At 52.4% G+C, this 15,161-nt stretch overlaps 1 protein-coding gene across 1 annotated transcript in view; it reads left to right on the plus strand.

Moving 5' to 3' along the window:
* Positions 1 to 8,754: 8,754 nt before the first annotated feature.
* The window catches only part of LOC143828504 (protein hinderin-like), a gene marked incomplete at its 3' end in the record, with an annotated part of 32,479 nt that continues 26,072 nt past the window's right edge, over positions 8,755 to 15,161 (plus strand). Inside the window, exons 1-2 of the mRNA XM_077318875.1 lie at positions 8,755 to 9,616; positions 12,594 to 12,698. Coding sequence (XP_077174990.1) covers positions 8,967 to 9,616; positions 12,594 to 12,698 — 755 coding nt within the window. The remainder of the gene's footprint in view (positions 9,617 to 12,593; positions 12,699 to 15,161) is intronic.

The raw sequence follows: 15,161 nt of genomic DNA on the forward strand, positions 1-15,161 counted from the left end.
CCGTTGTGGAAACAGTTCGCCCTCCTGGCCAGTCTCTTTAGAGCGGTCCGTCTTGCCTGTGTTGTCGTTTGTTTGTTTTTTTTAAAAGGGCCTTTTAGCCATTTTTTGGCACAGCTTCTGAGCGGGCGATTCTTTCCCACACATCTCAGATCTCCAGCCAAAAGGGCCTGCAGGGGCTCCTAACATTTGAGCAGCTTGTGCTACCTTTTGGAGAGAAAGCCATCTGCTTTGAGAGCACAGTCTGGAGACGGACCCTGATCAAGGCCGCCTTCCTGCCTTTTTAAAGCGGTGATGAAAATGGAATTCTTGGGCTTGTCCTCTTCATGTCCCACAACCCTGACCCAGACAGCTTGAGTAAGAAGAAGAGCTGCTTTTTATACTCCATTTTTCTCTACCTGGAGGAGTCTCAAAGCAGCTTACATTTGCCTTCCCTTTCCTCTCCCCACAACAGACACCCTGTGAGGTGGGTGAGGCTGAGAGAGCCCTGAGATTACTGAAGAAGAAGAGTTGGTTTTTATATGCCGCTTTTCTCTACCCAAAAGAGTATCAAAGCGGCTTCCAGTCGCTTTCCCTTTCCTCTCCCCACAACAGACACTCTGTGAGGGAGGGGAGGCTGAGAGAGCCCTGAGATTACTGAAGAAGAAGAAGAGTTTGTTCTTATATGCCACTTTTCTCTACCTGAAGGAATCTCAAAGCGGCTTCCAATCGCTTTCCCTTTCCTCTCCCCACAACAGACACCCTGTGAGGTGGGTGAGGCTGAGAGAGCCATGATATTACTGAAGAAGAAGAAGAGTTGGTTCTTATATGCCACTTTTCTCTACTCGAAGGAGTCTCAAAGCAGCTTAGAGTCACCTTCCCTTTCCTCTCCAATCTCATCTGTAAACCGCTCCATGGGAGCGGTAGTAATAAAACACTAAGGGCAATGTGGGAGGAGAAAGGGGTGGGGCAAGTCCAGGATAAAAACTCGCAGGGGCCAATCAGGAGCCGCGAAGCCTCCCGCGCCCAGCCGCCTGCCCGCTAGCGCCCACTGTATCCGGGCTACAGCGGGCCTTAAACCTAGTTGATCTATAATTGGAGTGGCCAAACTGTGGCTCTCCAGATGCCTACGGACTACAATTCCCCACTGGCAGGGGCTCATGGGAATTGTAGTCCGGGGACGTTTGGAGAGCCACAGTGTAGCCACCCCTGGTCTATAAGGTACCACCAGACTCAAATCTAGCCGCATTTAAGATGCTCTCTGTGATTCCTACCTCTGGTTTACTTCATGTGAAACCTTTCTATGTGGTTTATCCTAGATGCACACCCCCCCCTGTTTTTCCACCCTTTTTGCTATGAACTAATTTAAAAAAAATGGGAGGGGGGGCACCCTTGCAAGTAATGACTTTTAATATGCTTTAAATTCAGCCGTTGTAAGAGATGATTCGAAATCCCTAAGGCAGGCCAAAGTAACACACATTAAAACCTTGCCTGCGGGTTTGTGAATGTGCGTTATTTTATTCTTATTCTGGACATGGAGCGCAGCCCCGGCGGCTGACGGGTGAGAAGGGTCTTCGGGGGGGTGGGGGGTGGAATAGAACCCCCCCGGGGTCCATTAGCCTTAACTTGTTTACGGCGTTGATATCTATATGTTAAATGACAAGAGAGTTCGCGTTATTGAATGATTTAAAATTCAGCTCTAATTGGTGCCACGTGACCTGGAAAAGGGGAGCCTGCCGCGCGGGCCCCGATAAATAATTCATAGGACGATATCATTCATTTGCCGGGATGTCTCGTTAAATGCAGAAGTTTGTAAGTAATAACGGATGATGTAACACCTGTAAGTATTTAGTTCATGCGCTGCAAGGTAATCTGCCTTGATGATCTCGGCGCGAGAAGGAAAAAAAGAGGGGGGGAAAAGGAAAGAAAAGGAGCCTGCCAGAGCGTGCGAGTTAATTGCACTTGGGAGAACGCACTCCATTTATCCGGGACGGGGCTTTGGCAGAGATTACCATGCAGCTGTTGCCGCACGCATTCCCGATCAGCCCCCGACGTAGCGAGGCAGGCCGCCCGCCCGCCCGCCTACCCGCCCTCCTTCCCCGGGAGCTCCGAATGCGCCGGGAGATGGCAGCAACCTGATCTTGCTCGCAAATGGTCTCGTTTCTGAAATATTTATTTAGGTCTTGTGCCGCTGAGCCCGCGGTCAAATAAAATGCGGGGGCGGGCGGTGGAAGTAGAAATTAATACAAATCCACCATCTCCGCTACCCTGAAGCCAGAGAGCTTTCTGTTTTGCTTCGTTATGTTGATAATATCGGCAGTGCGCTGAATGCAAATTTCTTGACCGTGCGCCAGGAGGTGGATGTTTCCTGTTGGAGGGGAAAGGGCCTGTCCCACACTCAAGTTGGCAGAATGTTGGCATTCTGGCCTGCCATTGATGTGCCACCTGTGGCACACCTGTGTTGCATCTCTTTAGCCTTGGGGAGTGCTAAACCTATTTCATCTCTCCTAAATGAGGATGCTGTGTTTCAGGTGGTGGTCAGTTCCAAACAGGGGAGGCTGGCTTTACCTTATGCCTGTCTGGAGAGAAAAGCAGTGGGCAGAAATACAATGTAAGAACATCAGAAGAGCCCTGCTGGACCAGAGCAGTGGTCCATCTAGCCCAGCCTCCTGTCTCATACAGTGGCCAGCAAGTTGCAATGAAGGGCCAAGAACAGGGCAGAGAGGCCGAGGCCTTCCCTTGATAAGCTCTGCTGGATTAGAGTAGTAGTTGGTGTAGCCTGTCACATACAACAGTCACTCAGTTCCTCTGGAGGGCCAACAACAGGGCCTAGAGGCCAAGGACTTCATAAAAACATCAGAAGAGCCCTGCTGGTTCAGACTTATGCTCCATCTAGTCCAGTATCCTCTCTCACACTGTGGTCTAAGCAGTTCTTCTGGAGGGCCAACAACAAGGCCTAGAGGCTGAGGCTTTCATAAGACCCTCAGAAGAGCCCTGTTGGATCAGACCACTGAGAGTTCATCCTGTCCAGCCTCCCATCTCAACCAGAGGCCTGCAAGTTCCTCTCAGTGGAGGACCAACAACAGGGCAGAGAGGCCGAGGCTTTCCTAACAACCTCAGAAGACCCCTGCTGGATCAGTCCAGGGGTCAACCTAGTCCAGCCTCCTGTCCCACACAGTGGCCAACCACTTCCTCTGGAGGGCCAACAATGGGGCCTAAAGGCCAAGGACTTCATAAGAAGAACAGAAGAACCCTGTTGGATCAGACTTACACTCCATCTAGTCCAGTGTCCTCTCTCACACAGTGGCCAACCAGTTCCTCTGGAGAGCCACCAACAGGGCATAGAGGCTGAGGCATTCAGAAGAACATTATGAATAGTCGGCTGGATCAGACTAATGATCATCTTATTCCAGCATCCTGTCCCACGAACTGACCAACTGGCTCATCTGGAGGTGCAACAACAAGGCACTGAAGTTGAGACCTTCCCCTGTTGTTGCCTCCTGGCTCTGGGATTCAAATATGACGGCTTCCTTTAGTCACCATGGCTAGTACCCACTGATGGACCTCTTCTTCATGAAGCTGTCTACATCTGTGATAGGCTCGCCATGTCCCATCCTGCCCAGCAGGGAAGGGTGGTAGCGTTGCCAGCTCCACGTTGGGAATGGAGCCTCAGGAGGGTGTGGGGTACATAGAGCCCCCCTCCTCCAAATTATCCAGGGGAACTGAACTCTCTAGTCTGGAGAGCAGCTGCCATTCCAAGGGATCCCCAGTTCCCACCTGGAGGCTGGCATCCCTAGTATGTGACCATCAGTACCTCCTCTGGGCTGCTGGGCTCCTTGATGAGGACCACTGGGCTGAGTAGTACGTAGGACCAACCATTTTGAGACATTTTGCCATGGGGCGGGGAACCATGTGAGAATCCACATCAAGCAAGCACTCTTCCCTTGCTAGGTTCCTGGCCCTAGGGGGCCATTGAGCATGCCACCTGCTGGGATCAACCAACAATTGAAAACGCTTGTGAGTTGGGTACAGTAGGCTAGAAAGCCCACTGGGCAATCAGGGAGCCATGCAAACCTTCGATCATGCCACATCGGTGCAATGCCACATCTCTTGTGAGACGTATTTTGAGTTGCTTTGGTGCACAATTTGGAGCTAGCTTTTTGCCATTTTAGAAATCGGGGTAGGGCACTTCAGGTCTTTGTTAAATAATATTCGTCCACAAGGTAGTGGAAGTAACGACTGAAGGTATTTTACTGTTTGATCACACCTATTCATTCATTCATTCATTCATTCATTCATTCATTCATTCATTCATTCATTCATTCATTCATTCATTCATTCATTCATTCATTCATTCGATTTATGTACCACCCCCCATACTGTGATGTCTTGGGTTTGTGTACATAGAACCAACAGGGCGCAGAAAAGTACATTGTAACATTTGGAACTGCAAATGACATAACAGTTATAACAGTAGTAACGATTGGTTACAAACAACAGTTAAGGAACAAACAATTTCTGTTAGGGACCCTGTTGGATGTCAGGAGTTGCCTGGGAAGGAACTAGGTTGTAGGCAGGTTCTCGTTGCTGGCTTTCACCTAAAACCACGGCGGAAGAGCTCCCTTTTGCAGGACTTATAGAATTGTTCGTTCCAGGAGAGCCTTGATTTCACTAGGGAGTTGGTTTCACCAAGTTGGGGCCACGGACGAAAAAGCTCCGGCTCTCGTCGATGCCTGGCAAAGTGCTTTGGGGCCAGGGATCAGCAGATTGCTGGAATGTTTATTTTCAAATTGGAAGCATCAAAAGGCGGCATGGAAATCAGCTCAGCGAACCAAGAAAGCAGGAACCTCCGGTCCACGGAGCACGACCCCGTCATCCACCACATTCTAGTGCTTTAGGATGCTTAGGGCTAATCCTGCGTTGAGCTGGGGGTTGGACTAGATGGCCTGTATGGCCCCTTCCAACTCTATGATTCTATGAAAGATTCTATGATCCTGCATTGAGCAGGGGGTTGGACTAGATGGCCTGTGTGGCCCCTTCCAACTCTATGATTCTATGAAAGATTCTATGATCCTGCATTGAGCAGGGGGTTGGACTAGATGGCCTGTATGGCCCCTTCCAGCTCTATGATTCTATGATTCTATTGGGCCGTCTCTTTGGAAGTCACATCCTTTTGTTCCCCTCGACGGCGCTGCACGGGACGAGAACAATGGAAACTTGGTCGCCGTTCCCTCCCCCATTGTGTGTGGGTTTGGGGGGGGCGAGGGGGGGTTGGCGTACTTGAGTTACGGCCATCATCACTGTCATACATCATTCATGAGCCGCCGTGGCACTTTATCTCCCGCTAAGAAAATAGGCAACTAACCTTTTTTACATCCTTATCAACCTTATTTATCTCGGAGTATTAATATAGACAATCGCAGTCCCATCTTAGGTGCTTTGTAATGATTCATCTTAGACTTCTTCTTCTTCTTCTTCTTCTTTTGGAGGAAGCAGAGATTTGAGTAAAAGATTGGGCTATAAAAGGAACGAGCCCAAGCGTCGGATATCTTTTACTTGCAGTTTTAATTTTGCACATTTCTTATAGTGAAGAATCGACTCTGGCGGAAGAGCCAAGAGATGAGAGGGTGTAATGGCAACATCCGAGAGTTAAAACTGGACCCCTTGCTGTAGGGCAGGGGTAGTCAAACTGCGGCCCTCCAGATGTCCATGGACTACAATTCCCAGAAGTCCCTGCCAGCATTCACTGGAGGGCCGCAGTTTGACTACCCCTGCTGTAGGGCAATGAAGCTGTCTCTCGAGGAGGGACAGGTGGGCCAGGTTTGTGGCTGCTCCACCAATATTTGGAAATTAGCAGTAGCTTCTTCCAGATATGAAATATGGGCTTCTAGTGGGGGGTTGTGTCCAATTCCACGTTATGCTGCAGCTGCATGTAAAGTTAGCTTGATGGCCTCATCTCAAACATACTTTTCACAACCAGCCCTTGAGCATGTGCTTCTTCACAGCCGAAAGTGGCAGGGGGAAGTTGGTAGCTGTGTGACTGTTCCTTCCCCATGGCAACCCCTGTGTCCGGTTCCGGAGAAAAGAGACCAGCCACTGCAAGGCTATCCCTCGTATCCCCGTACCGGAGAGGGAGTGGGCTAACAACTCATGGTCAACCACATCAGGCACTGCCAACAGATCGAATAGCATGACCGTTCCTCACGCCTGGCCGACACAGTCCACCCCCCCCCCGGGACCATCGGGGCTGGGAGAGCCCTGAGGGGATAAGTGTCTCGGACCAGGATAGCCACCCCTTCCCCCTGTTTTTGGCCTGAGACTGATAGATGATGGAGAACCCAGGTGGGTGGGTAGATGGATGGATGGACGGACAGACGGACAGGTGGGTGGGTGGATAGATGACTGATAGATGCTAGATAGCTGTTGTTGGATGGATGGATAGATGGATGGATGGATGGATGGATGAATGGGTGGGTGGGTGGATGGATGGATGGATGGATGGATGGTAAAGCCCTATCAAATATGCAATTTCTCCCCTATCATTGGTCAGAAGTGTTCTGACTGGATTTTTCTACGAGAACATCTGGGTTCAGTTTCATGAACGGAACTTCTCTGCCTCAAAATATAATCAGAAGTTGCCGCTGCCTTCGCCTTGCTCACCCAATGTGGGGCTCCCCCGAGAACGGAAACAGAGTCACCAAAGCGAAGGCACACAGTGTAGAAAGCGTACTTCCGTGAAAGTGCTGGGATGAGCCAGAGAAAGAATTTGTTGAGGCACGATTAACCCGAGGGCAGAAGTAGGCCACGGTGCGCACTGTACTCTCTGAACACCTGTCAAACGCGAGATCCGCGAACTGTTCGTTTGGTTCAACTCCAGCATGCGCCTCCCCCGTCCTGGAATCTTTCGGATTAAGCGGGGAAATGCAAATTGCAGTGTCTTTCAGCATTTGGAGTTTTTTTTATCAGAGTCTCATCGCCAGCCCAACTTAATTGGGAAAAAAAAATATCACTTTTACGGCGGGATTTAAGCACGTTTTGTAGTTGAATGGCAGCTTTTGATGCCGGAGCGCATTTGACAGGAAGTGGTCTAGTTCTTTATCAGTGTTTCTGTAAGGATATTTCAAAAACTCTCATCAAATTTCCAACAGTAAGTAATATCCCATTCAGCGCAAGGTGAAATGTTTTACATCAAATCCCCCGCTGCGTAATGGCCAATCAGACGGTATTTATAGTGGCTGAATGGATTTCTTGGCTTCGTATTCAAAATTAAACATTTTCAGACATTAACATTTAATGCTCCCCCCCCCCTTTTCTGCCACACTTCAAGTTGATTTTATGTAACCCTAGAAACTCACAGCTCCTTGATAGGTTGGAGTGCCTTGTTTATGCCCTCGATCCCGCAGGCTGTGGTTTTATATTTATCGTACCTGTGCAGGCAGAATTAAATTGCAGATCTGATAGCGCGTTCCTCCCTTCCATTCAAAAGCCATTTTTCCAGTGAGTTGCGGGAGGTGTTGATCAGCACACGGCTCCGAGCTGAACGGTTCCCGCAGAAGTTGTTTTGTTTTTTGAGCCAGGGATGAAAACTAGAAAAGGAACAGCTGGGCTTGAGTCCACTGAACACGTCAAACTGACAAGATTTTCAGAGTATGAACTTTCGTAAGAACCTCAGAAGAGCCCTGCTGGATCAGACCAGTGCGGGTCCTTCTAGTCGAACATCCTGACTCACCCAGGGGCCGGCCAGTTCCTCTGCAGGGCCAGCCACAGGGCAGAGAGGCCGAGGCCTTCCCCTGAGAAGACCCTCAGAAGAGCCCTGCTGGGTCAGGCCAGGGAGGGCCCCTCCAGTCCAGCCTCCCGTCTCTCCCAGGGGCCAGCCTGTTCCTCTGCAGGACCAGCCACAGGGCAGAGAGGCCGAGGCCTTCCCCTAAGAAGACCCTCAGAAAAGCCCTGCTGGGTCAGGCCAGGGAGGGTCCCTCCAGTCCAGCCTCCCGTCTCACCCAGGGGCCGGCCAGTTCCTCTGCATGGCCAGCCACAGGGCAGAGAGGCCGAGGCCTTCCCCTGAGAAGACCCTCCGAAGAGCCCTGCTGGGTCAGATCAGGGAGGGTCCCTCCAGTCCAGCCTCCCGTCTCACCCAGGGGCCAGCCAGTTCCTCTGCAGGGCCAGCCACAGGGCAGGGAGGCCAAGGCCTTTCCCTGAGAAGACCCTCAGAAGAGCCCTGCTGGGTCAGGCCAGGGAGGGTCCCTCCAGTCCAGCCTCCCATCTCACCCAGGGGCCAGCCAGTTCCTCTGCAGGGCCAGCCACAGGGCAGGGAGGCCGAGGCCTTTCCCTGAGAAGTGGCTGGATCAGGCAAGTGGCCCATCTAGTCCAGCACCCTGCCTCATAGAGTGGCCAAGCAGTTTCTCTAGAGCAGGGGTAGTCAACCTGTGGTCCTCCAGATGTTCATGGACTACAATTCCCATTAACCCCTGCCAGCAGATGTCCATGGACATCTGGAGGACCACAGGTTGACTATCCCTGCTCTAGAGGCCTTCATAAGAACATCAGAAGAGGGCTGTTGGGTCAGATCAGTGGTCTGTCTAGTCCAACCTCACCTACTACCCAGCCAGTTCCTTTGGAGGGCCCACAACAGGGCACAGAGGCCTAGGCCTACCCCTGACGTTGCCTCCTGATGTTGGTATTCAGAGGTTGGCTACCTCTGAATGTGGAAGTTCCCTTGAGTCACCATGGTTATTTGCCCCAGATAGACCTCTCCTCCATGAATCCATCTAACCCTCTTTTAAAGCTGTCTATTCCTGTGGCCATCGCTACATTGTCAATGAATTCCACATTTTAATCCCTCTTTGTGTAAAGAAACATTGTCCGTCATGGGATGAAGGGAGCTTTGACTCTGGAAGCGTCATACCCTTAAAACCTTGTCGGCCTCTGTGATTCTCCTAGAAGAAGAAGAGTTCAATAAGGTAAACTCGAGTTCCCTTTCTCCTTCCTTACAGATGTCCCAGCAGAGAAGCCTCGGTCAGCCTCATTTTGAGCTGGATGGCTCGTATCTCAATATAGCCCGACCGCAGACTCTATACAAGAACAACAGGAGCGGTCCTTTTGCACCCGCAGCTCATCAGTGCCTGAACAGCCATGTTCCCGAGGCCCCGATCCCTGACAGCACGCCAGAAGACTGGAGCCAGGGCCCACTGGAACACAGGCTACATGGGAAATGCAACAACCTGATGTCCCCGGGCAAGTCAGAAGGGCTTCCCCATATGAAAGGAGCTCCTGACGCCGGCCAGCGGAACAACGCGTGTCCTCTTCCGACTTGCACCTTCCACCGGAAGGCTTGTGGGCCGGATCACCGCTGTTGCCAGGAGGGCCACCACACTCCAGGGAGGCCCTCCGGACCGCGCTGCGGATCGTCTCCTGACCACTCCGGCCCCTCGCGGTCCTCGGGACTGACTGGCAGCACGGGCTCCGGGTCGAAAAAGAAGGGGCGGGTCAAGAGGTTGTCCGAAGAGAGGCGGAAGCAGCTCTTGCTGCAGAAGATGGAGCTGGAGATCGAGAAGGAGCGCCTGCAGAACCTCCTGGCCGAGAAGGAGGCCAGGCTCTTGCTCCAGCAGCAGCAGCTGCACCAGTCCAGGCTGGCCTACAGCAGGTGGGTGTCCTGGGAGGGCCGTGGGAAGGGGGGTGGCTGGGGTTGCCAGGGGCTGGGGTGTTGTGGGGCTTTCACTGACCCCCCCTGAAAGAAAGGGGCCTTTCATTATGAACTCCTGCCTTCTGGGACCTGCAATTGGTCTTGGGGACCTTGAGGAATAGCTAGCAAGGCCTCCCTGCTGAAAGAGCTGGGACAGGATTGCCCTTTAGGCAGGGAGGGAGGAGGAAAGATTTGGGGCTTGCAGATGTGTTTTTGGCCTGGACCGAAAATGGTTTTCAACTATGAACTTCTGATGCTCTAGAACACGGGTAGTCAAACTGCGGCCCTCCAGATGCCCGTGGACTACAGTTCCCATGAGCCCCTGCCAGCGTTTGGCGGCAGGGGCTCATGGGAATTGCAGTCCACAGGCATCCGGAGAGCCACAGTTTGGCCATGACTGGCGTAGGACCTCCCACCTGCAGCCACCCCTCCAAGTGTCTCCCCTGTTCCCCTGGGGCCTCCTACCGTCTGCTGGCCGCCAAGAGGTCACAGAATGGGTCAAGGAGGGGTCTCAGGCTTCAACACCCGGGCATCCCCCAGCTGTCTACCTGCTTGCAAGCCGCAGGGAGATCAGCCACTTTTCCTCCTCAGCCTCCCCTGAGCAGTGCTATTTATCCTCCCTCCCTCCCTTTCCAGGCTCCTCCCCCTTCCATCATCTTCCCCCACAACATCACCTGAGCCACTGCTTAGTCCCAACAGGGAGTTGGGCCCTTTAAGAAAAAACCCAGAAGAGAAGGGAACAGCTCCTGCCTGGTTTTGTCTCTTCCCATCCTCTAAGTTCCTTGGCTTCCCGGTGTCCTGGGACTCATCCTGGTGTAGCTGCTCTTGCCCACAGGGGCCAACCCAGGCATGATCCAGGACTGGTGACCACAGCACCCACCTATGGGGTGCAGGTGCTGACCCTCGGGAGCTGCATTGTCACATCTCCGGGAAGAAGAATAAGAGTTGGTTTTCACTACCTGAAGCAGTTTCCATGCAACTTACAATCGCCTTCCCTTCCTCTCCTCATGACAGACACCCTTTGAGGTGGGTGGGCGTGAGAGAGCTCTGACAGAACTGCTCCATGACAACAGCTCTATCAGGACTCGACAAGCCCAAGGTCACCCGGCCGGCTGCGTGTGGAGGAGCGGGGAATCAACCGGGTTCTCCAGATTAGAGGCCGCCGCTCTTAAGCACGACACCAACCTGATCTTGTAGCTGGTGATGCTGGGGATTCAAAAGAGGACCTCCTGCAGTGAGCCCCAGCCTCTGCCCTTAGGTCATTTTGGAGTGAATCCACTTTGGCCCCCTACCCCTTTCCCGTGCTTACGAAGCGGGAGGGCAGCCATAGGGAAGGTTCCAGCCATTGTCACGTCCTAGCAGTGGGGATTTGTCATTGGTTCCCTAACTGCCCTGTCAAGCCTGCAGGTAATGGGGGGGGGGGGGGGATACGTAGTTCCCCAAAGTCCCCGGCTTCTCAGAGCTCTGCCCCTCCGCCCCGGCCGCCTGCAGGGATCCTTCTTCTGCAGCAAACCGTGTTGCTTTCCTTTTCCAAATGCCTGTTTGCTCAGAGGCAATCAGAGCTGTGTACTTTAGAAGACTGCTGGGGTCACAAGCAAAGGTGAGGCACTAAGTAGGAGCAGATGGATTTTTAATGATCCAGGATGTTAAATCCCTGCATATGTTTCAGCTAATGGGGGAGAAGAACAGGCGAGAGGCTGCAGGCGAGGCGAGGATGAGGCAGCCTCACGGTACGGAAAGCCCTCTTGGAGCACTCAGAGAGGCGTCAGCTGCCCGTCCAAGGGACTCTGGAATCAAACACCGTCTGCATGGTGCCTCCTCACCTCCCTTACCCCCAAGATCCTGACGGGAAGGTGGCACGTACTGTGGAGCAGGGGTAGACAACCTGTGGTCCTCCAGATGTCCATGGACTGCAATTCCCATTAGCCCCTGCCAGCAAATGCTGGCAGGGGCTCATGCGAATTGTAGTCCATGGACATCTGGAGGACCACAGGTTGACTATCCCTGCTGTGGAGCGCTCCTTTGCAGGAAAGCATCATCAGGAAACCTCCTTTAGCACCTCTGCTCGGTTTCTGCCCCCAAATCAATGCATTCGGTTCACAGGAGCGAGACCTTCTAGGATAGGGAAGTAGAACATCCACGCCAGTGGGCAGTCTACCTCGGAATACCAGATGATCCTGGAAGGGGCATCCAACAGGGGGAGGGGGGAAGTTGCGTTTCAGGCCCTGCTCTCGGAGCTTCCTCGAACCACCCAGCTGCCAGAAAGCCGGGCTCAGTTTAAGGGTTTGCAGGGCCTGCAGCATCAGACCCAGTTTAAGAATGTGTGGGGATTTAGCAGAGCAAAGCCGGCACTCCCACTTGTGCTGTAACGGTGGGGCATCCTTACCAGGTATAGCTGGAACTTTGGAAACCAGTGACAGCTGCTCTTTTTCGTTCTTGCTGTCCACAAACCGCATAGGTATGAAGACCCTCTAAGCATCACAGTGTGAAGTCCCCTGACTCTGCAGCACTGAGGGGCCCTTGCAATGCAGGGCTCGTAGCTTGTGCCCCGTGTGCTACTAGGATAAACTGCCCATGGCAGAAACAGGGTGAGGCCCTGGGTAGATCTGTGCTCAGAGCAGAAGTGTCCTTGCACCCTGTTTTCCATCCCTTGAGCACTGTTTTAAAGCTGTGAAAGCTGTGATCTACAAAGGATGAACTTTACACACACACACACACCCTGTGTCTAAAGACAGAACTAAACAACCATGGAGTCCGGGCACACACGCAACCAGAGTACGAAGTGGGGGGGCGGATGTAATTTTACAGCTAGATTTGGAGGCCAAGTAATCAGTGGATACCAACTAAGCAAAGAAGGGCAGCAGAAGGGTGGAGTGAAAACCCGCCTGCTGGGTCAGGGCTATTCATGTTTGCCTTGCTGCATCCTTCTTTCCTGCAGGTGTAAAGGGCATCCTCTTGGCTCAGAAGACCGTCTCCTTGACGCCATGCTGACGAGACCGGGAGGGCTGGCCCCTGCGACGAACGGCCCCGGTGGGATCCTCAGGTAATTCCTTTGCCTTCCCCCTTAAGGAGTTTCACGTCTCGGGATCTTTTATGGTTAGTCTAAAGGGCTTTTGTCACCCAGTCAACCCCTGGGAGCGTTCAGGGTGAAAGGCTCTCAGGAGTGCTTTGGCCTTTGCCTGCCCCTCATAGAGACCCTGGTCTTCCTCGGTGGGCTCTCGTCCAAGGGCTAACCAAGCCCACCTGGTTTAGCTTCCAAGATCGGATGAGATTGGACTATCTGGGTCTATCCAGGCCCAATGTGCCTAACCCAGGCTAGGCCAATCTCATTTGGTCTCAGGAGCCAAGCCAAGTCGGCCAGGGTGACTATTTGGGTGGGAGACCACCGAAGGTCTCCAGGCCGGGGCAAAATCACCTCTTAAGGGTCTCTTCCATTGGAAGCCCTGCGGGGTCCCTGTAAGTCGGCTTGTTGGCACTTTACATGCCAACGCAAGAGGCTTTAGAGCAGGGATTCCGAAAGTGGTGAAAGAATCCAGGGGGGGGGGGAGTGAGGAATTTGGGACGTCAGTGGGGGACCCTCCCTAGTATGACCCAGCAGGGCTCTCCTGATGTCCTTATGAAGGCCTTGGCCTCTCTGTACCCTATGCCTGGCCCTGCAGAGGAAGTGGCTGGCCCCTGTGTGAAATGGGAGGCTGGACTAGACGGACCCCTGGCCAGATCCAGCAGGTTCTCTTCTGATGTGAGGCAGGAGGCTGGACTAGAGCAACCCTCCCTGGTCTGACCCAGCAGGGACTCTGCTGAGGTTCCTACACAAGGTCTCTTGCCTTGAGATCCCTGGGGGTTGCCATTGGCCGGCTGCGACCTGCCAGCCTTTTCCACCAGCACTGGGTGTTCTCACCCTGCTAATTGATGCTTCTGCCTTTTTACAAATGTATTCAAGGCACTTTGCAATAAAAGCGATCAAACCTTTGAAACAGAACGGCAGGAGGCCGGGAAAGCGGCGAGCCGCCGGTGAAAGCTACTCCAGCTCCGTGCATTAAAATACTAATAGAAATAATAACAATAATAATAAATCCTTGAGATGCTCACGCACACGCACAGGGCCCTGTCCGCAAAACAAATGAAGAACTGATGGGAATGGGAGATGCTGTTTCCCCGGGTCACCCTAACAGCTCTCACCGTCAGCTCACTTTTAACTCTTGCTGGAACGTCTCCCAATACAAGTATACCCCTGTCAGCAGAAAAAACCCAGAGGCAGACCGCCCTCCCCCCCAGCCTGCACATGTCCTGCGTTCTGCCAGCAGGAGCAGTCAGGTCTCCTCGAGTGGTAGGCAGGGCTTGAGCCGCAACAGGAGCAGGTGCAAGGGAGTGGCAGCAAGAATTTGGATCAGGGATCCATCTCCTTGGGGTCAGAAGCCCGAAGCTGGCTCGATCTTACTGGCCTTCGGGGGACATACAAGGAGAGGCGGCTGGTCCTGGAGGTACGACGGTCCCAGGCTATTTAGGGCCTCAAAGGTCATAACCAAGACCTTGACTCTGATTCTGGAGTCAGTGCCCCTGTAAGCAGGGGTAGTCAACCTGTGGTCCTCCAGATGTCCATGGACTACAATTCACATGAGCCCCTGCCAGCAAATGCTGGCAGGGGCTCCTGGGAATTGTAGTCCATGGACATCTGGAGGGCCACAGGTTGACTACCTGTGCCTGTAAGGATTTGCACACCATGTCTTTGTAATGAAAAGGCATGGGAGGTGTAGGACAGGCTTCCGGGATGGCACAGTATCTTTGTCCAGCTATTGCAGCACGAGGCCTCTTCCTCTGGAGGTTGGGCACCCTGGCTGTAGGCGGTATCAATCCACATGTCAGATTTTGTGGTTTCCTTCGAGGTGGCAGACCAGTTCCACTACTTTTCTCCAGTCTTATACGGTGCTGGTAAAAGGAGCTTTTATTGACATTTACATAGAACAGGGAAAGGAGAGAATAAAAAAAAATACACAGAATATATTCCATTATGCTTTGCCACCTTCTCATACATTCCTTAACTAACTAACCTAGATAGTTAGCTCCTTCCCCCTCTTTACCTAACATTCTTTAACTAACTACCTAGATATAATAGCTCCAGAGTTCCTGGAATTCATCTGCAGAGTGCTGTTTTCCATCCTTGTTTGAATAATTTTTAAGTTCCTGTTTCTTGGGGGCGTAGTTTCCTATTCTTCACATGTCTTCACCCTCTTGCGTTCGAATCAATATTGCACCAGCTTATGTCCACCCAGCATTATAATCTGCAGATAAATATGCTGGATGTAAACAACTAGAGATAGCAAAGCTGCGAGTTACCTTGACCTGATCTTTCAAATCTGGATGTGTTGTGTGCGCCCTCCCCCCCCCCCCCCCAGCATCTTCTTGGTATAAGGAAGACTTTATCAAGGTGCAGTAAACTGACTCACTGGCAGTCTTCAAGCAAAGCTTGAAGACACACTTTTCTTGGATGCTTTAGGATGCTTAGGGC

Source organism: Paroedura picta, unplaced genomic scaffold, assembly GCF_049243985.1.
Source record: "Paroedura picta isolate Pp20150507F unplaced genomic scaffold, Ppicta_v3.0 Ppicta_v3_sca41, whole genome shotgun sequence".
Lineage (NCBI taxonomy): Eukaryota > Metazoa > Chordata > Lepidosauria > Squamata > Gekkonidae > Paroedura > Paroedura picta.